General features: G+C 33.7%; 1 protein-coding gene across 2 annotated transcripts in view; it reads left to right on the top strand.

Moving 5' to 3' along the window:
- Window positions 1-27,162, top strand: part of LOC145249599 (cadherin-like and PC-esterase domain-containing protein 1) — an 837,303-nt gene extending 810,141 nt beyond the window's left edge. For both annotated transcript variants that reach the window (XM_080111307.1, XM_080111306.1), the window contains 6 exons: window positions 656-792; window positions 1,435-1,655; window positions 5,623-5,724; window positions 10,871-10,958; window positions 23,006-23,152; window positions 26,762-27,162. In XM_080111307.1, the coding sequence (XP_079967433.1) occupies window positions 656-792; window positions 1,435-1,655; window positions 5,623-5,724; window positions 10,871-10,958; window positions 23,006-23,152; window positions 26,762-26,938 (872 nt within the window). In that variant the 3' untranslated portion in view covers window positions 26,939-27,162. The remainder of the gene's footprint in view (window positions 1-655; window positions 793-1,434; window positions 1,656-5,622; window positions 5,725-10,870; window positions 10,959-23,005; window positions 23,153-26,761) is intronic.
- The last annotated feature ends 338 nt before the right edge of the window (window positions 27,163-27,500 follow it).

Here is a 27,500-nt window from a genome sequence, read left to right on the forward strand (position 1 = left end):
TTCTCTATGATTTTTTTTTATAAAAAAAAATCTCCACTTTACTCGAGTTAATGAGTGTACAATAATAATTCGGACAATAGCGTAGTAATCGTTAGTAATGGAAATTTGGTATAATTTAATTAAGACGGGCGGTTCAACAAGAATTTGTTGACGTTGGGCTTGAAGACGACCATATTGTAGTCAACTGGAAAGCAAGCCAGCGGAAAAGAGTTCCACGGGCGGGCTGGAAAGGTTTTTTCATGGAACCCACGTTTAGGTTTATACACAGATAGAAAGTGGGAAAAATTATTATTAAAGTGTGTTTTGTGAAAGTTTGGTAAAGGGGGGTATAGATTGAAGCTCAGACGAGTATTTGACATGAAAATAACGATAGTGCAGAGACAGGCTAGAACCGTCACTTTTGTGGGTAAGAGGTTGCAGGGAAGAAAAAACGGCATCACATGCTATGTTATGAAGTCAGTTTTGAACTCTGTCAAGGCAAGATAGGATTTTCCGATCAGCTTCTGCTCAGATGTGCAACAGTATTCTATCTTGGGTATTAAATGTTTTTGATGGTCGATGATCATTTTGATATTTATATTTCAACAATTCTTCCGATGATTTTTAATCGTTGACTTGATTGTTAAGTGCTTGTTGTGTTTGCTTTTCTTTTTAGGACAGTGGGTGGTGCCATGCAATTCTTGTACCCCAGATGCACTCTGCTATTGGCAAAAGGCAATATGGCAGCCAAAGTCGTGCACTTACCGTTGGATTCCGCGAAACAAATTGAAGAAATGTTTTGCAGGAAAAAAGGTAAGAAGTATTTTTCCGCTTTTTTTTTCTTTTTATTGTGTTTATTTCACACATGGGACATAATTTCAAGGATACTATCTAGGGAGTTGAGCAGCAAGATGTCTGTTTACATTACACTTGTACTTCTGCATATCACTACAGTCAGGAAACAGGAACTCGGAAGGGAATTCCAAAGTCTAGCAGTCCGAGGGAATAAACTATTAGAACAGAAGGATTTCCGACATCTGGGGGGGGGGCTTCTGACATCTGGGGGGTTTCTGACATCTGGGGGGTTTCCGATATCTGGGGGGGGGTTCTACTGTGTAGAGTTGAGATTTTGCTGCTTGTCGCGTTTGTCGGGGGTGTTTAGGTCGAGGGATTACAAGGGCTTGTAGTTCGTCGGAGCACCTACCATTAAAATACTTGTAAAATGGACAGAGGGATGCAACATTTTGTCGATGGTACAGAGATTGAAGCCTAGCTGACAGTGCGGGACCTACTTCTTCTTTTGTTCTATGTCTAGTACTTGAGACCGTACAAAGCCGTGCTCGTCCGGATAAAACTTGGAATTTAATCGCTTACTAATCTAGAGGGTTTAATATATTTTGGTTCGACCATAACTATCTATAAAAATTGATTTTTTTTTTAATTGTATTTTTTCAGTTACTGTTCTTGGGTGACTCAACCAACCGTGGCATCATGCATTACATGCTAGAACAGGTGAATGGAACTTTACAAGAATGGGACAAAACTCACGATATCAAACTATACAGCAACCTCAACAATCACAAGACCAGCATGAGCTTCGCTTATTACCCACAATTCTGGCTACCGACAGACCATCGACCCACCTTTGATAAAGCCTTCTATCAGCTCGTACGCAAGTAAGAAAACTTCTCTATACAGCGTGTATTTGGTCGTGTTAGGTTGTTTTTTTTTGGGGGGGGCATATAACCCATTTTTAGCTAATTTAATGCTAATTCAATCATTTTGTTAAAAAGTGTTATGACTTAAGTCTTAATATCTTTAAATATCTGTTCACTAATTTTTTATGCATATATTTTGTAAATATAGCTATGTGAACGAGTCAGGTATAGCCTCGATCCACCTAAATATCAGCAAAATTACACCTCTTCACTGTATCGGTCCGTAGATGCCAGAAGATTTTCTACTTCAATAGCTTCTTTCCTCGAGCCGCTCTCCATTGAAATTACCTCTCTACTCCTTGTTTCCCTGAGTTTACAAACTTGCGAAAATATAAAAGCAATGTTAACTTACTGTCAATTCCCCGTTTAGATTTCTCCATAAATCTGGACCCTTTCACAGTAGCCTCGTACGCTTTAGTGAAAATATGTCTTGTTTGAAGCGAACGAGCATGCTTTTAAATAATTGTTAAAGATTAAAAAAATTAAGTTTATTTATACTTAATATGATTGAATTGTAAAAACGATTATGAATTTTTTAGATGAATATTGGTTATTAGTATTATTTGAATTTATCGGACTTCTACTCCCATCTTGAGTGTCGATATAACCTCCGACCTTCTTCAGGTGTACCTTGTCAAACCCGGGAATGCTTCTGTCGAACTCGGGAATTTGGACGGAATTTCGAACAGAATCCGGTAGTGTGCTCTTGTTCCGTCACATTGTTCCGTCACATTGTTCCGTCACATTGTTCCGTCAGCCATGATTGGATAAAGATCCTAAGTAATTCGCAATTGTATTTTTCCGCACTGAAATTTGAACCTTCAACTTTCAGAAGAATATCACTTTTACAATTGATTTTCCAAGTGCTTTAACCACTGCGCCACGGGTCCTTGCGGGCAGTTCTAGTACGAATTTTAGGAGCCTTAGACCTATACGAACATTTTTATTTCTAGTTGTAAATATCACCATTTATTACTAATTATTTTTACTATATATTACTGTATATCTATATTATTGTTTTTATTTATTATTGTATATACTATCTATCTATCTATCTATCTATCAATTATTATTATTATTATTATTATTATTATTATTATTATTATTATAAATAATAGATAATATATATACATTCTATATATTATTTTAATTGGAATTCATTATTGAGATGAGTATTATTTATATTAATTTTTTTATTGCGGACTATTATTCTCATTTTTATTAGTTGTTGTTTCACGACGTTTCGGGCAACTATTCCTCTGGCCTTCGTCAGGTGGTAACCGCGACGGATAGGAACTTCGAATCTCCTAACTGCATTCACAGCAATCACTGCCATCCGTAGTTGTTATCGTCTCACCACGTTTTGACCAAGTAAGGCTCTGGTGAGACGACAACAACTACGGATGGCAGTGATTGCTGAGAATGCAGTTAGGAGATTCGAAGTTCCTATCCGTCGCGGTTACCACCTGACGAAGGCCAGAGGAATAGTTGGCCGAAACGTCGTGAAACAACAACTAATAAAGATGAGAATAATAGTCCGCAATAAATAAAAATTAATATATATATATATATATATATATATATATATATATATATATATATATATATATATATATATATATATATATATATATATATATATATATACATCGTGTTCAAACTTTGTAATGAAGCAAGAGAGACAGCTCGTGGCATTGACCTTAACAGACCCGACATTTGACAAGGGTGCACTCTACGAATGCACGAATGATTTTAAATAATTCGTCACGTCGATGGCAACATGGAAGATTAAAAAGGTCATGGAGATTAATCCTAAGCTGACCAAATCGAAGTTAAATCGTCATTCAAATCAGATTCACGCACGCTTGCCAAAAATATTATACGTACGCTATTTAGAAGTTTCAGCTCACCTCAAGCAACTGCGGTAATCAAAGAAACTAGAAAAATTGAAACTCCACGAACTTCATAGAAAAACAAAAACCATCAATTTATGTTTTTGTCTGTTTCGCGGGATACGGAAGATTAATTTCTCTGTTGTATCGCCACGAACCATGAAAAGTAAATAGTTTATAACAATACACGATGGTCATTGAAACGATTACGAGGTGTCTTCGTAAGTTTCCAGACTTTTTTGTACAGGCATTTAAAATTGTCGTAGACTCTTGAAAATTCAGTATGTTATTGCTATACATCTTATGAGATGACTGGCCAATTTTTATGATTTCAGGTTCAAATGAACAGTTACAGCAGGAATTGGAATGCACCCTACTAAAGCTTGATTGTCACAGCTGGTAAATTTCAAAAATGCAATCTGGACGTGAGAACACTTATACGATAAAGAACGATATACAATAAAACTCTGTTTTAAAAATGTCACAGAAACGTATGGAACGCTTAATACTGCTTTTGGACATATTGCATGAATCGAACATCAGTTGTTGAGTGGCATAAGAGATTCAATGAAGGCAGAGAGTCTGTGAGGGATGATGAGAGGTGCAAGAGGAGTAAGAAAGTCAGAACACCAGATTGATTAGCCAAATAAAGAATTTCATGGATAAGGACCGTCGTGTGTCTATAGCGACAATAAGTGTACATTTTGATGTCAGTGTGGGAACTGTACACACAATTATTCGCAAAAGATGTTGAAGATTTATGTGAAGTTTATCCCAATAGTACTCCATCTTTGTCACGGACTATTTGACCAAGATGGGCATCAAGACAGTTCCTCACCCCTCCTATTATCCAGACCTTGCTCCCTGTGACTTTTAGTTATTCCCTAAGCTCAAGGAAAACCTTAGAGGTTGTCGTTATGAGACAATGAGGAGATTAAATAGGCTGTGACGCGGTTCATTGACATGCTCACACAAGAGGACTTTCATAGGTCCTTCCAGAAGTTGTTGGAGCGGTACAATAAGTGCATTGCAGCCGGGGGAGATTACTTCAATGGGGACTAAATTTTCATGTGTATACTATCAATAAAAGTCTGGAAACCTATTGAAGGCATCTTGTAGATGAAGGTGAAGCAACAGAACGTGCCCAAGACCAAACCAACTTGAAGAGTATTGTGACTTTTCTGGTGATATTGCAGGTGAATCCATTATAATTATCATCAAGTGGTACAGGCATTCCATCTATCTCCTCGAGATCTTCATGAATTCATTGTTGCTCATCATGTTTATGTGGCCTAGATGTTCAGACGGTCAGTGTATGTTTCTCACTGTCGTCCTCTGCGAGATGTTCTGATTCAGAACCCTATTCTCGCTGTTTCTCGAATTAACAGTTTGATGTATTGCCACGGATTTTTTGCAGTTTTACAGACAGTAGGTTGCAGGGGGGGGGGGTTCTGTCCGAACATGCCCATGCTGGGCGATTGTCTTGACCATTGTACTCAAAGGTATCTTCTGCTCAGTGCAACAAAATACGAAACCATAAATAGAATTATTTCTGTTTGCTTCCGTATTACATCAGTCACCTGCTTTCCATGAACTCACGTTATCATGATCGGGGGATTAAGTGGGTTCTCAACCTTGCACAAAGGTCTCCTATAGACTGGCGGAAGGAAGGATTGTCTTATTTTTTTCTTTGATAGTAGTGCTGTCCCACTACCTCATCAATTATAACTTTCCTAAATACAGGTGAACTATTTCTTGAGATCGGGTGCACCTGAAAATAAAAGGTTTGCATCCGGCATTCGTCAACAGATAGCGCTCAATCTTGCTGCATAACAATATTTGACTATATGCTTCGAATATCACTCGGGAGTCTGCCTCATCCACCATATTCGCTGGAATACTCACCTACAGGCTACCACTTCTTTAATCGTCTCTTGCAAAAGTAAATCTTTTTTAATTTCATAAAGATTTTGTTTTTGAAAATAGTCGAAAATGGTAAATAAATGTTTCTATCCGACTCTTTTTTTTTTCAGAAACCTACCCTTAGAGAACAGCACTAACACAAGCTTAGTGATCGGCGGAGTCCATTGGTTAGACAAACGGCATGTGGATATTATCAAGAAGGGACTTCAAAGGTTCGTATTTAGCATTTTCATTATTTAAAATATAATAAGACCAGTTCTTCAACATTCACAACTGACAGATCATCATTGCCAACTATAATAATATGCATTGATTTTTTGCTTCGATCTATACGTAACCAGCAGGACCTATATGCCGTCGTTTCCTAGGGAAAATATAAAATAAATATTTTAATTAAGAGAAAAACAACAGTAGATTATAAAAATCACTAAAAGAAAGCATTAGTTGATTAAAATAAGGTTTAACATGGGCTGTATCTCACGTTATTGTGTTGGTTTTCGAGATCACAATTTATGTGTTGAAACTTTTTCTATACAATTTATTAGAGGCAAAATAATTTGCTGCGTTTATGTCGTCCACTGTCCTCTTTCGAGAACCAAATGCTCTCGTAGTTCAACCAAACCAATTTTATTTCGGGTCATATTTCACGTGCTTTTTTCTCGAAAAAAATCGGACTGAAAATTAAATAAAATGGAAGATTCTCCTTTTTCGGCGATTACGAGTGAACGCAATGAAACACTTGGTTAAAAGAAGAAAGCACAGTTATTTTAGAATGTAAAAGCGGAGTTTAAAATAAATGTAAAATTATCTCCTATTTCCAGGTCAGTCTATCGATTTTTTTTATATAGGAGTTAAATCCGCTGTGTTTATTGGGGAGGGGGAGTTCTCGGCGATTACGTGTGGCTTTGCACCCTTGCCACTTGGACTTATGGCTAATGATATTTTTGTTCACTGCTCTAACATTTAGTGGTATTTTTGGATAAAGAATTTCTTTGAAAGTCGAAAAATGAAATCAGAATGCTTGAAAGAACATTTTTTAATAGTTATCCTTGTCCGAATCGACAGAAAAAAAGAAGACCTGGTGAGGGGACAATTTAAATTGTCTTGTGTTAAAATGGTGGAAAAGCAAGATTTAAGATAGTCTTGTTTAAAAAAAAACTGTTATATGCATTAATAGATTAATTAATAATATTGAAGGCGAAATCGAGAGAAATCGTTCTAGCTTAAGGCAACGTTCATTTTTTTTTTTGCTTGTTTTCTTTTAAATGTTTTTTTTAGTTGAATAAACAAACCGAAGAAAAATAGCGTGTAAGTGATAGTTTTAAAAAACTGAAAGTTTCATTTACTTAATTATTGAAAAAAGAATTTGTTTTGAAAACATTTGAAGTATTTACTTTAGAATAAATACTTCAAATGGAGCACATTAACGAAAATAAAACAAATGAAATGGATAGACAATAAAATTTCATCGAAGGATATAAATTTATATAAACAGTTTGTGCCTTTCTGATTCTGCAATTGCGAAAAATAGATCCCTTTGTTAAAATTTGACAGCGATGAGGCAATTCTTTACAGAAATGAAAACTACGTTAAAAATCCGGATAAAAATCAGAAAAAGAAGCACTAATTATAAAAGACGCGATTGATACTGACGAAATGTACTATGCGAGGCGATTGTAAATGGAAACTGTAATTCTGGAATTAAAATAGATCTAACCTAAATAGTAAACTTTGGTTTATCGTATTTTTCGGTCGCCCGCGCCGAAATTTGAACCTTAAACCTTCAGAAGAATATCACTTTTACAATTGATTTTTCCAAGTACTCTAACCATTGTGCCACTGGTTCTTGGACACAGTTCGAGTACGAATTTTAGGAGCCTTAAACCTATACGAACCTATTTTTATTTCTAGTTGTAAATATCACTATTTATTACTACTAATAATAATGATAATAATAATTATTATTATTATTATTATTATTATTATTATTATTATTATTATAATAATAATAATAATAATAATAATAATAATAATAATAATAATAATAATAATAATAATAATAATAATAATAATAATAATAAAATAAATAAATAAATAGCGGTTTTCGGTGTATTCAAGATGCATTCCCATATTATAATATTCCACGAATAGAATCTGGACGAATGATTGAAAAAGAAATAGAATAATGCAGCGTTTGTTATTTATATTTAATAAGTAATCTAATATGTAGGTAATTTTGAATGAATAATGATGGAACAGAAAGGGTGCTTAAATGGTATGGACCCTGTTAAGAAAGTAACTCGGTGTTTTTGAGTAACGTGGGAGGATATAAGTAGGAGTGAACAAAACAAGTTTGCTGCCTTCTATATGGGAAACACATGTCTGAGAGTCAGATTTATCCGATAAAATATAATAAATATTGAAAGGAGTGGAAAATATTGTATAATTTCTAGAAACACTCAAACAATTCACCATAACGAATCGTGTTATTTTCCTATAGTGACTAAAAATTTAGTTTATTATATGGGAAATAATGAGGCAGACAACGGACAGTATAGGTTAGAAATATGGACGAAGCCGTGTTAACTCGAAACCCCGTAGCACAATAATAATAAGAATAATAAGAGGAAGACGAAGAAGAAGAATTTTATATGAAAAGCAATTAAAAGGCAATTGGGTTGTCTCTCTTCCATCAGTTGGTCCATGCGTCACAAAGTAATTGAATTGTCGACCCATGTCATAAGGCTACATATTTTTATTTAAAGTTTATATATTTGTATCTACATGATTCACTCCTAACCTAATCAATCGATCGTTATGAATTTTGGAACTCGGCCGCTGTGCGTAAGAGACAATAATAAAGACTATATATAGTTTTATTTAATTGTATGCAAACGGATAAAAAAGGCTGGAAGACTTTAGTAAAAAAAAAAAAATCAGATAACTCCGATTGTTATGAAATTTTCACGATAGTTGTGCACCCACGTAGCCGTGATCGTCTCCTTTGCTGTACCAGTTTTGTAGTTTACACAAGGGACCCACATGTTGTAGACAAAGTATGTCGCAAGGAACATAAAACAAGTAATAACTCGACTCCTTTTCTTTTGTAACAACAACATTTATTTTCGAGTACTTTCCCGAATAATTCCGAACGTGATCTCGAACATGCTCTCGAACGTCATCCACGTCTCTAACGTGATCGTCCTTTTTATAGCCTTTCTTTTTCCTTACCGGTGACGTCATTTCGCATGTATTTGCATAAGCACGTCCGCGCTTTGTTACAGTGCATCTCTCCTCAAGTCAGTTCTGCAATGGGGAGTTTTCCATCCAAAACCAAAACAAAAATCCACACAAATCTAATTTATAAACAATAATAATGTTTATTTGGGATAAGTGACACTCGTTTCGCCAAGATTAGATGATTGATTGGTAGATTTTATCGCCACCAGATCGACGTACATAAAACTCATTACAGAGTCTTTTACTGATCATATAATGGATTTTGATTGAAATTAGAATAAGGATTATATGCATAAGGTTTAGTATTATGATATCTTGATTTATATCTTCGTAAGAAGATATAAAAGTGATGCAAAAGTGTTCTATTGAGAAAATTCATTTTACCTGTCATGGGACGTGTATCTGTCAAGTATACCCAAATATGTATTCGTTTGTATATAAAGCTGCCAAATAATAGATTTCATCCTTCCAGCAGGTCACGGTGTGGAGACCACGGGTCAGTAAATTAGAGCAGAATAGATGCCAAAGTACTCAAGTGAATATTGAACATGAAGTAAACAACAGTAATGCTAATAATTGCAAAGGGAGTAAGGATTGTTCCGAAAGAAATTTGAATCACAGAGTAGACTGAAAACACTATCGATCCACCGCACGTTTAAAAACAGATGCAGTTTTAAGAAAAAACTCGTAAACCAACCTGTATAGTCGCGAGACACCGATCAACCATTGGAAAGTTGAAATATGATAATCTTGCGTAACCACAACTAGAAATATATTTTAAAAGGGGGGAAGATATGTATGATGGATCCAATAATATAACATTTCCACTCCGATTCATGCAACAAAAAAAAAAAAAAAAATGGAGAGCCACCAGCATCGGTTGATCTCACAAAAACTTATGATGACGAGTTAGGTGGAATGGTAAGAACGAAAAGCAAAAAAAAGCACCATCATTTTCATTTTTAAGAGCACAGGGCGTACTGGAGTTCTGATGGGATGCATTGCCACTCTAATTCTAGAAATAGCTAATCTCTTTACCAGGAGTAAGTCAATGGTAAACGGCTGTTGCTGGAACGCAAACAGCTTTGCTACGGTGATATAAAGAAAGACGAATACTGAAATTTTGAGAACAGTTGTTGTCATCTGTTTCTTCTCAATCGGCGATCGCTGGTAAATGCCTTCTGTGATAAATTGCTTTTTAAAAGAATTGAAAATATTTTAAATATAATTTAGAAAACTGTCAATGAGATGGCGTTGCATGTTTAAAAATGTTCAAAGAAAAGATGTATTAATTGTTAATATTATTCCTTCTAGCCCCACTTCACCTCCTCCGATATCATCTTCTTCATACCAACTGTCGCTTCTCCTTGCTGACCTTTAAACCGTAAGTGTGATCCTTCCACACCTCCTCTTTATACCGAGTCATCTACCTCACCTGTTCAATGAAGGTATGATACAAAAGGAACGAATGTACGATAGGTTAACGAGGTTACATTGCGGACAAGCAAGTACAAATTGAACGCGCGAATATTTTATTTATATATATTTTTCTCCTAGTCTGCTGTCTGTCTGTTCCACTTTTTCTCGGAAAGTACTGGACCGATCTAATTGAAATTTTCTCTGTGCCTTTATGATGATACGGTACATCGAACTAAGTACTATGGTATCCGTTCGATGCACAGTTAAGGATTAATGTGGATTAGTATTTAAAGCAAAAATGAGCGCAAACTTAACCCCATTCAACTATCAATTAAGCATAAAACATTTATTCTAAGTCAAACGGGCTATAACATTTGCCTATTTTTAACGGGCTAAGAAGTCTACTTTTATTTATAATTATTTATTTCATATAAGAAGACCAATAAACGCATTTTTTGTTTTGTTTTTATTTTTTTTACAAAAGAAAATACACTTACGTCATTTATGATTTTTTTTTTATTTCTTCACTTTTTATTGTTTTTTTAATTGATTTGTTTGGTCTACTTTGCAACATATTGATTTTTCTAATTTTATAATATACGTTTTTATTACTATGGCCAATATTTTTTTGTTTATATATTAATGTTTTGGTGTCCTGTTTATTTATTTATATGTTTTTGGTGTCCTGTTTATTTGCAGGGAAGGCCTTACGGGAATCAAGTTAATAATCAAAGATTTAGGCGCTGGTTTCCATCAACCCGTCGAAGGACTTCACTGTCTAACACAAGTAAGATTATATTTTATTAATAAAATATAATGAACCCAGTATATTTCTATAATAAATTGCGGTGTGCAACTCAACTAGTTTGGTTGGTAATTTTAAGTTGTCTGTGCTGATAACGTTCAAGGACGAATTAGTATAATAAAATCGTTCTTTTTTAATTCCTTGATAAAAACAGCAATTGTTAAAAAAAGAAAAACAAAAAAACGAAACATAAATGAAAGTAAGATGAAACCTTTTCAATGCCAAAAACCAATCTCGTACAAAAAGTTCCCAAAAGAATGGAAAGAGGCCCTCGGAGGAAGAAGAGAAAAAGCGAGTTAAACGTTACAGAAAGGGCAGTTGCGTTTCGACAGAGCTACTGAACAGTTCGGCTGTTGTACACAAATAGTTAAATAAAGCTTTAAATACCTGTCTATATGGTCTTTTATAAGTCTAATGTTAAGAAATTCTTGTTGAGCATCCTCTTAAATAATCAAATTCTACACAATTTCGATTATCATTACCAATCTTAACAGTGTTGTCTCGTTGTCCTCATAGCAAACAGTAATCCTTATCCTCGACTAGCCTTTGGGCCTTTATAAGAGTTGACTCGCTATTTCATAAAAACAGTTTCTATATATCATAACCTTTTTTACCTGACTAGCAGCAAAAGTTCCCCTTCACAATAGACGCCCCCAGATGTCCGAAGATTTTTCTACTATGATATCTTCTTTCCCTGTGTTACTTGACTTTGTAATTTCTTCCTTGATTCCTGCTTTCACGACCGTACTAACACGCAGAAATTAAATGTAATGAAAACAAATGTTTTGCTACTCAGCGTCCCACAAAGGTTTCCCTCTAAAAATCTGATTCCTATCACAGCATCCTATATATATATATACTAGCAGGTCACCCGGCGTTGCCCGGTCGTAATATGCGCATTATATTTTAATTCATACAGAAACTGAGGCATGTGTATGCAAGTATTATGTTTGTTTGTTTTTCTAAAAACTTGTAAGTAAAGAAAAAGAAAGAAAATACTCGGGCTGAGGTGGAAACCAAAATCTAAAGACAGTGAGTCAAGTGCGATAACCATAACGCCGGATTGATACGATCTTTAAAAAGTGTTTTCAAACCTACTTATTTTAACATAATGAATTTGTTAGGTGAACCATTCAGGCATGCACATTTGTTGAACAGTTAGCTGAAATAAATGTAAATAAATAAAAACCTGACGACCCCCACGTACCATTTTTTTCAATTTTGAAACCTTAGCAGCCCATTTTCCGGATGAAAACCAATTATAAAGTTTTCCACGTGTCTGAAATTGCTATATACCAAATTTCAAGTATGCAGATAAAAAATCCGTTGAGTATATAGGTTGAGAATCTCTTCACACACATTCTTACTTATATATATATATATATATATATATATATATAGCATGGAGTTTTATTTAGAATCTAAGATACCTATCAGCATTCGGCAACAGCTTTTTAAGAAAATCACATCAACACATGTGACTATGAATTAAAAACTAAAAAGCAAAATAGGCGACAGTCTCATAACTATATTTTGTGCTTACATTCCATTAGCGATGTTTCTGACAATTACTGTTTTTTATGGGTTTTCAAGAAAGTGTATTGATATATTTTCAATCCTTTCGTATCATTAGTACAAAAGAATTGCTTGTGAAGTTAGTTTATGCGGTTCCCAGGCTACAGAAGTTTGTGACGAATTGCTAGCGCACATATTGAATTCTAAAAAAAAAAATTTAAAAAAAAAACTTACGCTATAATCCGTTTTTACATTCCTTGTGAACATTATATTTTAGTAATAAAACATCGGTTTGCATCCAATATAAGTAATAACATATCTATTAAATAATGACGATAAAAATCGGCATAATTTTATTATATAGATTAAATGTGAACATTATTTTTCTTGTTAATTTTATATGCAAATTACACACGTACAAACACGCGCGCGCACACACGCACACACACACACACACACACACACATATATATAATATATATATATATATATATATATATATACACATATATATATATATATATATATATATATATATATATATATATATATACTAGCATTCAGCCCGGCGTTGCCCGGGTGTTTGGAGGTGTATGTTGAGAAAAAAAAAACGATTATTTTTTTTAACTTTGACCCCTATTATGACCTCTTAACATTTATTGTTTTGGGCTCAAATCAAGTTATTAAATTAGATCCATGTCCAAGGAACCTATATCTAAAATTTAAAGTGTTTAGACCCAAAATTGGCGGAGGAGTTTGGTAGAGTTTTTTACTCTGTAACAGCCAAATGTCTGGTCGAAAACGGATTACAAAGATTTTCCCAAATCTCAGTACCTTGTATATCAAATTTCGAGTCTGTTGACTTAAAATTGGCAGAGTTATTGCGTAGGGAAATGTACACAGACACACAGAGACAGACAGACACATTCACTTTTATATATATATATATATATATATATATATATATATATATATATATAAAATATATAATCTTGGAATCATTCATGAATGTAAACAGATATCAATGTTGCCAGTAAAAACTGGAATTAAAAAAAAAATTAATTGGTCTTTCAATAACCGTTTCAAAGACGAACCTATTTGGTTTCGTTCATTTTTACGACAACCGAATACAACGGTCGCTAATATTTATTATGAAGTAGAAAGATACCCGTCCCAGTATTGATCAAATTGTTTACCCGAACAGAATAGTTTTGCAAAACTTTTATGACGAAGTAAGGCTGTTAAAATTAAGATATAATCATATTAAACCTTATACCTAGTATCCTTATTTCAATTTTCATCAAAATTTATGACATGATTTCGATTCTAGAAAATCTCTTAAACTTATGACTTAAGCTGAGGGTGTCATGATAAGAAATAGGAAAAAAAATTATACAAATCGGAAAACGTTGCTCATATTATGCTCTTTAAACTCGGTGAAATACTCAAAAAAGTCGAAATATTAGGGATATTTATAAAACTCAAAGAAATTGAAATATATGGGGATACTTATGAAACTAAAAAAAAACGAAATATAGGGGATATTTATAAAACTTAAAGAAACTTAAATATAAGGGAGAATTTATAAAACATACAAAAACTGAAATATAGGGCATATTAATAAAACTCAAAAAAAACGATAGGTAATATTGATAAAACTCAGAGAAACTGAAATATAGAGCATATTTTTTAAAAATACAAAAACTGAAATACAAGGAGTTTTAATAAACTATAAAAAAAAGCGAAATATAAGTGATATTTATAAACATCAAAGAAAATTAATCATAGGGGATATTTATAAAAATCAAAGAAACTAAAATATGGACCATGTTTTTAAAACATACGGAAACTGAAATATAGGTGATATTTATAAAACTAAATAAAAAAACGAAATATAGGTGTCATTTATAAAACTCAAAGAAACTAAAATATGGGGGATATTTATATAATTCAAAGAAACTGAAATATAGAGGATGTTTATTGATTGGTATTTGTTACCTGTTGTTAAAGTTTCATCACAATCAGAGGTATCTGAATTCTCAATAAAAGCTTTCTACATCATTGGCTTTAGCCATTTGCATGAACCTAAATGAAACGAGTTGACATTAAAGTCGGTTCTAAGGTTCATAATGATCAGTAAATTAGTTTAGGAGTGAATCTTATACATATGCATATACATATATAAAGGCATACACATTCCTAACTTTATATAAATAGAGATGATAAAAGAGATAAATATAATTTTAAAAAAAACAAAATCTAATCTATTGTAACCCGCCTTTTAACGGACAGATAAAAACATAAGTTGGCAAAATATTCTTTAGGACAAAACAGACCTAAATCTAAAATTATTATTAATAGGATTAGCATTAAACTTAGTTATTGCTGCTAGAATACTGGATGTCATAATAGTTAAAAAGGAGGAAATGTCTTAAAAAATATATGTATGCATATATAACTTAGGTTCCTTCAGCTATAATTGAAACCAAAACCAAAACTTATGAATAATTTTTGGTAAAATTATTTATTACAAGAAACTGTAGTCCATAACAATTAAACGACTCGGATGTAAGCATGACACAGAAAATAAATGAATAACACACACTATCGTTTTAATATATAGATAAAATCCTTTATAAAAAAAATGACTTGAGTGACATCAGCTATAATCGAACCGAAACTAAAACTTATGAAGACTTCTTGGTAAAATTATTTATTACAAGAAATGGAAGTCCATAACAATTAAACGACCTGGATTTAAGCGTGACACAGAAAATAAATAACGCACATGCTAATGTATTAATATATAAATAATAATAATCATTCCTGTCATAACCGCAAACTACTCCCAGAGGAACAGGAAGGATGCCAAAAAGGGAAAAGTGAGGCACATAACCTATTATACATAGATCAAAGGATCATGAAGAAGTTAAAAGTAGACCAAATAATTTATCCATCGCATGGGTCGACTATAAGAAAGCGTGGATAATAGAATGCCTGAGAATATAAAAAATATCAGCCAAGATAATCAATTTGATAGAAAATACAATGAGAACATGGAGACTGGAACTGGCAGTTGATGGACAACACATAACTGAGATTAAAATACAAAAACGGCTTTTCCAAGGTGATCCCCTATCACCACTTCAGTTCATCATAGCCTGAACAATATACTTAGAAAATGCTAAGCTGGATTCACTAATACATATGAAAGAATGAACCACCTAATGTATATGGATAACCTGAAACTGTTTGCAAAAAAAACGAACTAGATACACTAATAAACACAACCAGAATCTTTAGTCATGATATCCAAATGGAATTCAGTATGGAAAAGTGCGTCTTGCTGATTATAAGGACGGAAAAACTGGAAGCAACAGAAGGTATGGCACTACCCAATCAAACAGAGATGATGGCTCTATGTGAACATGATAGCTACAAATACTTGGAAGTTCTGGAAGCAGACACCATCACAGCAACAGAGATGAAAGAGAAAATTGGAAAGGAATACCTAAGAAGAACTTTTTGAAAGTAAACTATATAGTAGGAAAGAATAAACACATGGGCAGCCTGGACCATTTATAAGTTGGACCAAAGAAGAACTGAGGAACTTCGACCAGAATACCAGGAAACTCATGACCATGCACAAGGCACCATACCCAAAGGATGATACTGACCGATTCTATGTGAAAAGGAAAGATGGAGGAAGAGTGCTAGTTTGTATAGAAGACTGTGTAAATAACAAACAAAAAAGAAATAGAAAGAAAAATCACCACAGCAAGAGATAACGAAGAAATAAGCAAAATATAAAAAGAGACGAGAAATAAGACGAGGAAAGGAAAATAGGAAGAGAAACAGCTACACTGTATGGAAAACGATTTTTTTTTTGTTTGGAAATAGTTTTTAATGCTTTATTTGAAATAATTTCAGCGAACCGAAATTAAAACGAAATTTCAGGCGATAATTACTTAAATGAATGTTTATATAAACTACACATGCCATAATTGAATATTCCTCAAGCACAAAATAACGGAAAACATTAAAATATGTTTATAAATATTCCTTACGTTGACAGAACTCTCTTAAATTGTTAACACAGAATACTCAGGTGCCCCTCCTTCAAATTGAAAACGGGACTCTCCATTTCAAAGTCGTTGCCATTTTGATTTTTTTTTAAAAACCGGTTCGTGAATTAAAAAAAAAATTCTTTTTTTTTTTTACAAACTTCTTAAAAATACAAACCAATGAACTTTTCTACCATAAAAGTAACTTTTATTGACTATGTTAACATTTATTTCTTGTATATTTATATTATTATATATATAACATTTTCTCTTTGTAAGGAAATATCATTTTGTTGGTCACTCTTGGCTACGAATGGAAACAAAGTTGATATAAAAAAATATTTTTTCGCGTCAATTATCTTTACTTTCATCATATTTTGCTTAGGGTAAAATTTTTGAGTATCAAAACCTATCTCTTTACAACCCCCTCCTTTTCATAACATATCACACTTTTATCAATAACAGTCCATTTTCTGTAGGCTGTTTTTGAACCCAGTCAACGACGGGTACTTCTGCTAGTATATATATATATATATATATATATATATATATATATATATATATATATATATACTATAAAGTACAATATCTTACTCAATAGAGAATTGGCTCTCGAATATTAAATACGAAATTTGCATGAATTAAAATATTTTTAAGCGTATTTTACAACCGTGTAAGGCCGGGCGCCCCTTGCGAAAATGTGGGTATAAAAAAATGAAACACAAACATCGCAAAAGTAAGATATAAAAAGAATACTGTTAAACTAAGAAAGGTATATTAGAATAGACAAAGGTGTATTAAGTAACAACACCTAACGGCCTGTGTGAAAATCAATGGGTATCAATGTATTCTTGTATGTTACTATTTTTGACGTTGTTTTTTGTTGTGACTTTTATTTGTGATATGAGAGATAGTGAAGAAGAAATATTTTGGAACCGTTTAAAGTATAATACAAAATATAATATTCCAGTTCGTTTTTGAAACGATCTCACGCAAAATGTTTGAAGTTTTGGAATTGATATAAATAGTATGCTAAATTAATTTGCCTCAAGCTATTTTACGCAGACCCACACTTTCACACACACACACACACACACACACACACACACACACTTAGTCACAATCGCGTAGGTATACTGGCTATCGTTAGATCCCTAAAGTAACTACATGCATCAGATCAGAATTTACATGTCGCTGAATACCGTATGAGAATTTGATATTTCTTAGAAACTTCCTTTTCTGATTAAAGTCGGATGTCTATTACACCGGGTATTACCGAATACATTATATATATATATATATATATATATATATATATATATATATATATATATATATATATATATATATATATATAAGGTATTGAACTGACTGGCTGAAAAAATTCCAATAGACCAACTAAGAATCCCAAAAGAACACAACAAAGAACAAATTTTAGCATACGGCTCCACACACAACACAAACAACCCAGAACTATTTACACAGATAACAAAAAACCTTATCCTCCTCAATCAGAACGACAAACTAAACAACATACTTAAAACAACAAAAATAATAAAAAGCAAACGCCAACCCAAAAACCTAAAACACATCCTAACTTCCTCAAAACTCGTTCCACACACTACAAAAGGGGTTACAAAATGCAACAAACCGCGATGTGGAGTATGTGACATAATGATAGAAGGAAACACATACACATTCAAAAACCCAACACAAACATTCAAAATAAAAAAGGATCTAAATTGCACCTCCAGAAATGTAGTATATGCATTAAGATGCACAGCATGCAACAAATCCTACATAGGCGCCACAAAAATTTTCAGCAATAGAGTGGCCTTACATAAGAGCAACATCAAAATTGCAGATAATAGACACCTCTATGTTTCAAAACCCGTACACACATGCAGTAGAAATAGCTTCAAAATAATGCCAATCTTCTAAACAGACAATTATTTTTATTTACTTACACAGGAAAAAAATTTCATAACAAGATTCACTCCCCAACTAAACAGAGCCTAATATCAACATACAAAAACATGAAATGCAAGGCACACTCGCATGCACGTACATACACATACACCCACCCACACATAAATCAGAACCGCCACATTAAAACACATACATACATGCGCATACAGCCACACACAGACATAACACCCCTGTCACTAATACAGCACATTGAACAATACCAACCCTACTTAACCTCGAAACCAACAACACTAGGAAACACCTAGAACCATAGTGTAATATCTGTTCCAACACCTCTCTCCCCCCTCAATTAGTGGAGGAGAAATCCTTCATGACTGAGATAACTATCATCCCTTCTATCATCCCTCCTCCCATACCTATACCACTCCAAGTGACCCCTCTCCTCTGGGGGCGAAATCTTCCCCACACTAAGAACCGATCCTGGGTCTGGCCATGCCCACATGGGGAGACAAATAAATAAAAACATTATAAAATCGCACACGTATACTTATAAATACACCTCCTTATCTAAACAAACACAATATTAAGAATACCCGAACAGTCTAAGACTGAAACGAAAAATCACAATACTAAAATCTAAGAATCCAAAAAATAGATATCAAAATTGAATGAAAACACCCCTACCCTTATTTCAGAGGAGCTGGTCCCCCCCTCCTACCACACACACATTAGTAACGACTTAGGATCACACTTACCTTCCTAGGGAAGCAAATAACTTTATAATACTATAAAACAGAACATACATTCTTCAAACCAATAAAAGAAAACACATCCACACACTCACACACACCCACACACACACACACACACACATCCTACCCTATACACCAAGTTGACCAAGTACCAATGGGCCCTTCACTTTCACTCAAGTAAGAGTAAAAAAGGAAAATAATGAGAAAAAACAAAGAAAGATAAATAGACACACAAGCAGAGAGAGAGAGAGAGAGAAACATAAGACATCAGTCCAGCCCAATGAACCAGTAATAAAAATTGGACATGCGAATGAAAAGTAGAATCACTTACACATGTTTCCACCTCTCGGAAACATTTCAAATGAACTAGGAAAATGTTCTTTTACATTTTTAACACAGCTTGAACATTTTAAATACTTTCTGAAGAGGACGCTTCACATAATGTCTGAAACGCGTTAAAAACGATTTCAATGATTTTAAAACATTATTACAATCATCTAAACATAATTTTCAATGAAAAAAACAAAACATGGAATAATAAAATAATGTTAAAAAATACACATTGTTGGTGACCACCCCCTTATTTAAATATAGATAGATAGATAGATAGATAGATAGATAGATAGATAGGGATAAAGAGAGAAAAAGAGAAAGTGTGGAGAGAAAGAGAGGGAGAGAGAGATCAAAGGTGGCTTCATGGCGGGGTTCGAATCTTTCGACTAGCGGCAATCTAACTTCCTGCACTAATGATGGCGAACGCATGAAACACTAGTGTCTGTAGATATAAAAAAAAAAGATTATTTATAATTTGCACGTGGAGTACGGAACGAGAATAATCTACCCTGTTGATTAAATAAAGAGACAGGTTCGGAATTCCGTATACATTCTACAGTTCGACATAAATTCCACGTACAGATTCCCGAGTTCGAAAAGATGCATCTGATGAAGGTCGCAACTTATATCGGCCAAAACGCATTAGAAATAACGACCAAAATTAGAATAGTGGTTTGAATAATCCAAATATGTCGGGGCTTTTTTCTTCGTTGCCGAAAATGTGGGCATAAAAAAAAAGAAACACAAATATTGCTAAAAGTAAGCTGTAAGAAAATACTCTGCTAAACTAAGGAAGTATATTAGAATAGAAAATAGGGTAATGAGTAGCGACACCTAGCGGCTTGTGTGAAAATCAATTCGTTGCCTTTAAATAACCTTGCACCAACGAATACACCAAGCATTGAGTAATTATTTTAGCTATCATTGTTACTTTCTCTTTTAAGCACTGCATACGCCATCCCATAAATAAACCTTTTGTTCTTGAATAAAGTCTTTCTTTAGATTCCACACAACTGAATTGCATGAAACACTTCTTTAATTATTTTATCTTATGCAAATATAAAAAAAATATTAATATATAATAATATTATATAAAGGAATAAGTAAAAACAAAATTTGTTTTCATTCTTGGTCCAAAGTCTATTCATACGATATCGCCATTGATTTTCTTGAGTTTTTATTTATCAATGGGTTCATGCGTGCAACTTGCGATGAATCAGTTCATCCAATCTAATATCGATCTTCTGTTGTGTTCGATAAGTGTCCGCGGACAAAGTATAAGTAGGAAAACTGCCTATCATATTTCGCTGAAATACGAAACATCCTTACTAAAGTTACTTGTCAAATACTTATTATTTATGTCTTGGTAGAAATACAAAATACAAAAAATACCACAATCATCTTTAAAAATAAAAATAAAAATAAATATTGTCATTGCTTTTTTACTTTTCTGGTAAGTTCATATTCATTCAAATATATCATTTAAAAGTTCCCAAATAATGTCGTGTAATATATTCTTTCTACTATAATCACATCAGCATAACTTCACATTTCTTTTAATATTTTATGAAAGCTTCAGATATTAATAAAATTCATTATTTCTACTATAATCATCTCGGTATAAATTCCTAATATTGTGTAGAATTCCATTGTTTCTACCGTAATCATATTGGTATAAGTTCCCAATACTTGCCAGAAATCAGTTATTTCTACTAAAATCATATTGATATAAACTCCAAATACTTTCCAGAAATCCGTTATTTCTACAATAATCATATCGGTATAAGCTCCAAATACTTTCCAGAAATCCGTCACTTCTACCATAATCATATCGGTATAAGCTCCAAATACATTCCACAAATCCGTTATTTCTACCATAATCATATCGGTATAAGCTCCAAATACATTCCACAAATCCGTTATTTCTACCATAATCATATCGGTATAAGCTCCAAATACATTCCACAAATCCGTTATTTCTACCATAATCATATTGGTATAAGCTCCAAATACATTCCAGAAATCCATCACTTCTACCATAATCATATTGGTATAAGCTCCAAATACATTCCACAGATCAGTTAATTCTAAGCTCCCAATACTTTCCAGAAATCCGTTATTTCAACCATAATCATATTTGTATAAGCACAAAATATATTCCACAAATCCGTTATTTCTACCATAATCATATTGGTATAAGCTCCAAATACTTTTCATAAGTCCGTTATTTCTACCATAATGATATTTATATAAGCTCCCAATGCATGCCAGTAATCCGTTATTTCTACCATAATCATATTGGTATAAGCCCACAATACATTCCAGAGATCGGTTATTTCTTCCATCATCATATTGGCATAAGCTCCAAATACATTTTAGAAATCCGTTATTTCTACCATAATATTATTGGTATGCGCTCCCAATACTTTCCAGAAATCCGTTATTTTTACCATAATGATATTGGTATAAACACCAAATACTTTCCAGAAATATGTTGTTTCAACCATAAACATATTGGTATGCGCTCCAAATACATTCCAGAAATCCGTTGTTTCTGCCATAATAATATTGGTATAAGCTCGAAATACATTCCAGATATCTGTTATTTCTACCATAATCGTATTGGCATAAGCCCCCAATACATTCCAGAAATCCGTTATTTCTACCATAATCATATTGGTATAAGCTCCCAATACTTTCCAGAAATCCGTTACTTCTACCATAATCATATTAGTATAAACCCCAAATACATTCCAGAAATCCGTTATTTTTACCAATAATCATATTGGTATAAGCCCCCAATACTTTCCAGAAATCCGTTATTTCTTCTATAATAATATTGGTATAAGCTTCCAATACTTTCCGGAAATCCCTTATTTCTACCGTAGTAACATTGGTATAAGCTCCAAATACATTCCAGAAATCCGTTACTTCTATAATAATATTGGTATAAGTTCCCAATACTTTCCGGAAATCCGTTATTTCTGCCGTAGCATATTGGTATAAGCTCCCAATACTTTCCAGAAAGCAGTTATTTCTACTCTAATAATATTTGTATAAGCTCCTAATACTTTCCGGAAATCCGTTATTTCTACCATAATCATATTGGTATAAGCTCCAAATACATTCCAGAAATCCGTCATTTCTACCATAATCATATTGGTATAAGCTCCCAGTACAGTACGGAATCCATTGTTTTTAACATAATAATATCGAAATAACTTCCCATAAGTTCACCTTCTTTAAACATATCGGCTCAGACAACTTCGTCCGTGTTTCTAACTTAAGCTACCTCTTATTTGCCATATAACAAATAGATCATTAATAAAACTTCAAAAAGAAATGGTATTTTAGTCGTTCATGCGTCATGTGAGAAATTGCGAATTATTATATTTCATAGGTTTTTGAGCTGATATCTAATTTGTTTTGTTTGCAGAAAGAACAGCAGAAGCTGCTGTTTCATAACATCGGTCTGACCAGTTATGCCCGTCAACATGGTTTCCATGTAGTTGAAACGTTCAATATGACAATGGGTCGTTACAAAGACTTCCTGCAAGGACAATGCGCGTGTCATTTCCACAGGGTAAGTTTCCATTTTCTGGGGTTTTTTTGTTTGTTTGTTTTTAATAAATATGTTCATTCTTTTAAAGAGTGTTGTGTTAATAAAAATGTGAAATATTGACTAACCTTTTCGCGGTTCGAAGGCGGGTGTGAGAGGACGACTTCAGTCTGGTTCAAGGACCAACATTTGATGTTAACCTCCTGCTCTACCGTTATTTTCATCGCAGGTGCTCGACTGAGATTCAATATATGTGTAACTTAGTCATTGCATATCAACACTCGAGACCCACACGTTGCATATAGACTGTCGCAAGGAATAAAAATAAGGAAAGAATTCGATTCACTTTTTTCAGTTGAAACAACAGACGTTTATTTACAAGTACTTCCAGAATAACGACTTGTCTCTTGTTCAAAAGTCTTCTCATACTTCAATGTGCTTAATAAAATTCTTCCGTGTCGGGCACTTGGTAGTCTGTCTTTTTCCTGTCATGTTTAGGGCACTCTTTCTCTGCTGCGCTCGAGCCACGTGATTAGCATGTCTATTTCAGTCTCTCTTAGGCCTATTTTTCTTTTTTATAATCTTTTTCTTTCTATCTTTCTCGCTGTGACGTCACCTCGCACACGGCTCAGTTATTTGCATATGTTTGCTGTCGTACAGCTGTTGCTGTCATACGTGCGTCCACGTTCTATTACATAAGTCCACTGTAAAATATTCACAACAAATACTCGTCTAACTACAACCACTGTCAATAATTTTCCTTACTTTCTATTTGTGCCTAAAACTATACGAAAATTCCTTGAGCAAAATTTATTTCCTAGAACTGTACACCTGTTGAACACAATACCGCAGAACTGCTTCCCGGTTGACTACAACATGGTCGTTTTTAAGTCCAATGTAAACAAGTTCTTGTTGTGTCGTCCTCTTAAATAATCAATTTCTATACAATTTCTACCCTTACCGATCTTCACGGTGTTGTCTCACCGGCTACCTAACATTAATTACTCCTCATCTTCGAGTAGCTTGACGGCCTTGATAAGCGGAATCTCTATAATAAAAAATATTGACTGACCATATGCCAGTTTGAAGATAGGAGGTAAGTTACGAATTTAGTGTGGTTCATAAATCAACCTCTATTTGCCCGCCCCCAAAATGTAATTTTTCTCCTTCTCTCCTGAAAACTAGCCCAGTCTAATAAAAATCCTACAAACATCTCTCTCAAAATCTAACAATAACCATAAAAGCATTTCGTTTTGAAGAACACGCTTTTATAATTATGAATGGCCCTAAAATATCTAAAAATATCTCCTGTATTCCTGACTGCTGATCCAGTCTAATAATAATGCAACACCATGAAGACCATTTCTTTGACGCCAGCAGATTGTCCTAATAGCGACTTCTCGTGCAAGCAGACGTAATTTCGTTGTGAAAATGACACATAGCAGCATTTCTTCTCTTTTCTCTTTGTTTTCTTTTTGTTTTGTTTTTTTCAATAACTGTAGTTATAAACGTTATTAATAAAGATATCAATAAAGAACGGCATAAAAATCACTTTCGGTTTAACAATCTTGTGAAATAACGTGGCCCCTTCTCATCGACAACCGCCGACCCCAACGCTGTTTGCCCTTGTTTTCTTCATATTCTCTTCTCATTTTGACCGTGTCTTCTCTGACATTGGAAATTGTCGGGCGGTGGTTTTCAAGTATAAAAAATAAAACGACGCGAACTCTCAAAGGAGAACACAACTCTATATATAGTGCATACGTCAATTGTGCTCTGAGTGTGTATGATAAAGGACCACCAAACGTTTTCTGTTGATAGCTGTCTATCAAGACATATTGGTCGGTCGGTTGATCAGTTCATCTCCTAAAGCTCTGTATCTACTCCGAGCTACAAACTGTCATCAACTGTGGCTAATTGAAGCGTGTTCCCAAACTAACTCTGACTCCTAAATTTACGACCTAAAACCGGAAATCCTATTTCCGATTTTTATTTTAATCACCACCACACCTGATTAATAGAAACTGACTACTTCTGCACTGGCCTTATCAGACTCTCTCAACGGACTATTCTGAAACTGACTATTAAGCGTTAGGCGTCTTCCTGCCTCGAGAATTCAAAAGACCTTGGCAGTTCCCTATCATCTTTTTGCTCATCTCCTTATGCTTTTGCTCTGCTAATGAATTATCCCCTTCCATCGTCGGGGGTCTTAGCTTTGTACTGGATAATGGAGTCCATAATATCACAATCTTTTCGGGGTTTTTTTCTTTACAGCATACATATATACACACATAATACACCCAACCCATCGCCAATATGAGGAGGAATAAACTACAAAAAAAAACAACCATCCTCTCTCAGTCCATTCATTAAAAGGAGAAAGATCAGATCAGCTTATTCGTCATGTATCACTCCAGACTTCCCGTCCGTCCCGTCCGTGACATAAATTTTTGTACACATATCGGCTTTTAACTGATAATTGTATTACAGTTTCCAAACTTTATTTTTAACCTCTGCATTTAAATATTATTCTAAAAACCGCACAAGCATTTATTTCTTGAAAATAGTACTTTTATAGTTACGCATAGTCAAAATAAAATTTTAATTTATCAAATTATCCTAACATTAATCTAGTCTTATAATATCAATACATCAATGTTAATGGGTGTATAGGTTTATGATATAACATTCATTGAAATAAATGACGCTAAGACATGTGTCCGTAAATGTGGCATATAGACCAACAGTAACGTATAGGGTATACATATACACCATGCCACAACTGGTTTTATATTGTTAGACAGAGCTAGTGTATCAAAAGATATGGATAAGATGGTTATATTATGTACTGCGTGTAATAATGGAAGCGTAGGAAATCGCAGCAACTTAATTTCAAAGAGAAAAGGAGAGTTGATTTTCTGTAAAAAGAATTGATTGTATTAAAGAGTATTTAATAGCATACAATAGTTAGTTTTAGTTAAAACAGCGTTGGACTGTCTCGTAGGAGAAGGAAGTCGGGGTGTCGTCAGCTTGATTTTTGTTGAGTGACGTAGGAAGGCGGCGGTGTATTTTGTTTGATGTGGTTGATTACATTCATATTCTCATATCATTCTGATATTCCTTTCGCCCGGAGCTCACACAACTCACCTAATTCCGTTAATTCCCAGACTGAACTCTTATACTTGCTTTCAATTATATACATGTAAACATGCTTGCTATTTTTTGTTGGCACAAGCTAACTTCAACTAACCGGAAGTAATTTTTGCTGTTGTTTTATTTTTATATTTTTGTTTATTTTTATTTATTTATTTTTTTTTTTTTTTCTTTGCGGTTTCCCTTTTTTCAATAATTTTGTTTGCGAATTTTAAATTTTTAATGCGTTTGGAAAAAACATTTAAATAAAATAAAAGTCTTAAGAATTGTAGCAATCATTTTAAAATGTTTTCATGTGTATTAATTTGATTTTTTTATCTTTTAATAGAAAAATCATTACAATTTGGATTGTCTGCCTTTCCTCTACTGTAACTCTTCCGAAAATAAAAACTAAAGTTACTTCTTGTTAAAGTGCACTAGTGCCCTTTTTATTTTCTGAGTCGATTATTTTATTGATTTTTTTTTCTTTTTTGATTTTAGGTTGTTGTCCAAAAGAAGCCGAAGCAATCGTGCGGTCACCGATGTCCCAGTCACCGTTCACACCAACCAAAAGTATCGTCAACGCCGTCATTCCATGTTGAAGGGGAAATAAACGCTGTTTACTCGGAGATGATGATCACTCAAATTTGTTCACACATGATTTACGACGGCGTATGATTGTAAACTTCCGGTCACTGTCACTTTCACTGTCGTCATCCACCGATGTCGAGTGGTCAAACCAAAGATAGTTTCAAACGCGTGCACCGACCCGGAAACGGAAGTCAAATTATCTTGCAACTCGGGCACATGCATGGTTAGCGAGACCAAATATGCCTTTGATGAGATACTTTCGGATGAGACTATACCGGGAAATTTAGTAACTGTCATACAGTCTTTCAGCATCGTTAAAAGATTTTAAAAAATAAAAGTAAAAACCATTTGCATTCGTTTTAATAATAATCTCTATTAAGTATGTTTTTTTAAGTATGATTAGATTCTGGTGATTCTTCATCAAGAACTCTACAGACTTTTGTATATTTGACTTTCGAAGATTTATTTTCTTGTTCTTATTCTAAAGCGAAGTTTGAATCGATGGAAGGAATTACAAAAACAAAAAGATGTTTAAGTTTTCAGAAAGAACGTTAGAAAATAAACAAAGAAATACGAAAAACATACACATATATCTATGTGTATGCGTGTGCGTGTGTGTGTGCGTGTGCGCGTGCGTGCGTGCGTGCGT

The sequence above is a fragment of the Euprymna scolopes genome, chromosome 28 (assembly GCF_053919585.1).
Source record: "Euprymna scolopes isolate OS-2025 chromosome 28, ASM5391958v1, whole genome shotgun sequence".
Classification (NCBI taxonomy): domain Eukaryota; kingdom Metazoa; phylum Mollusca; class Cephalopoda; order Sepiida; family Sepiolidae; genus Euprymna; species Euprymna scolopes.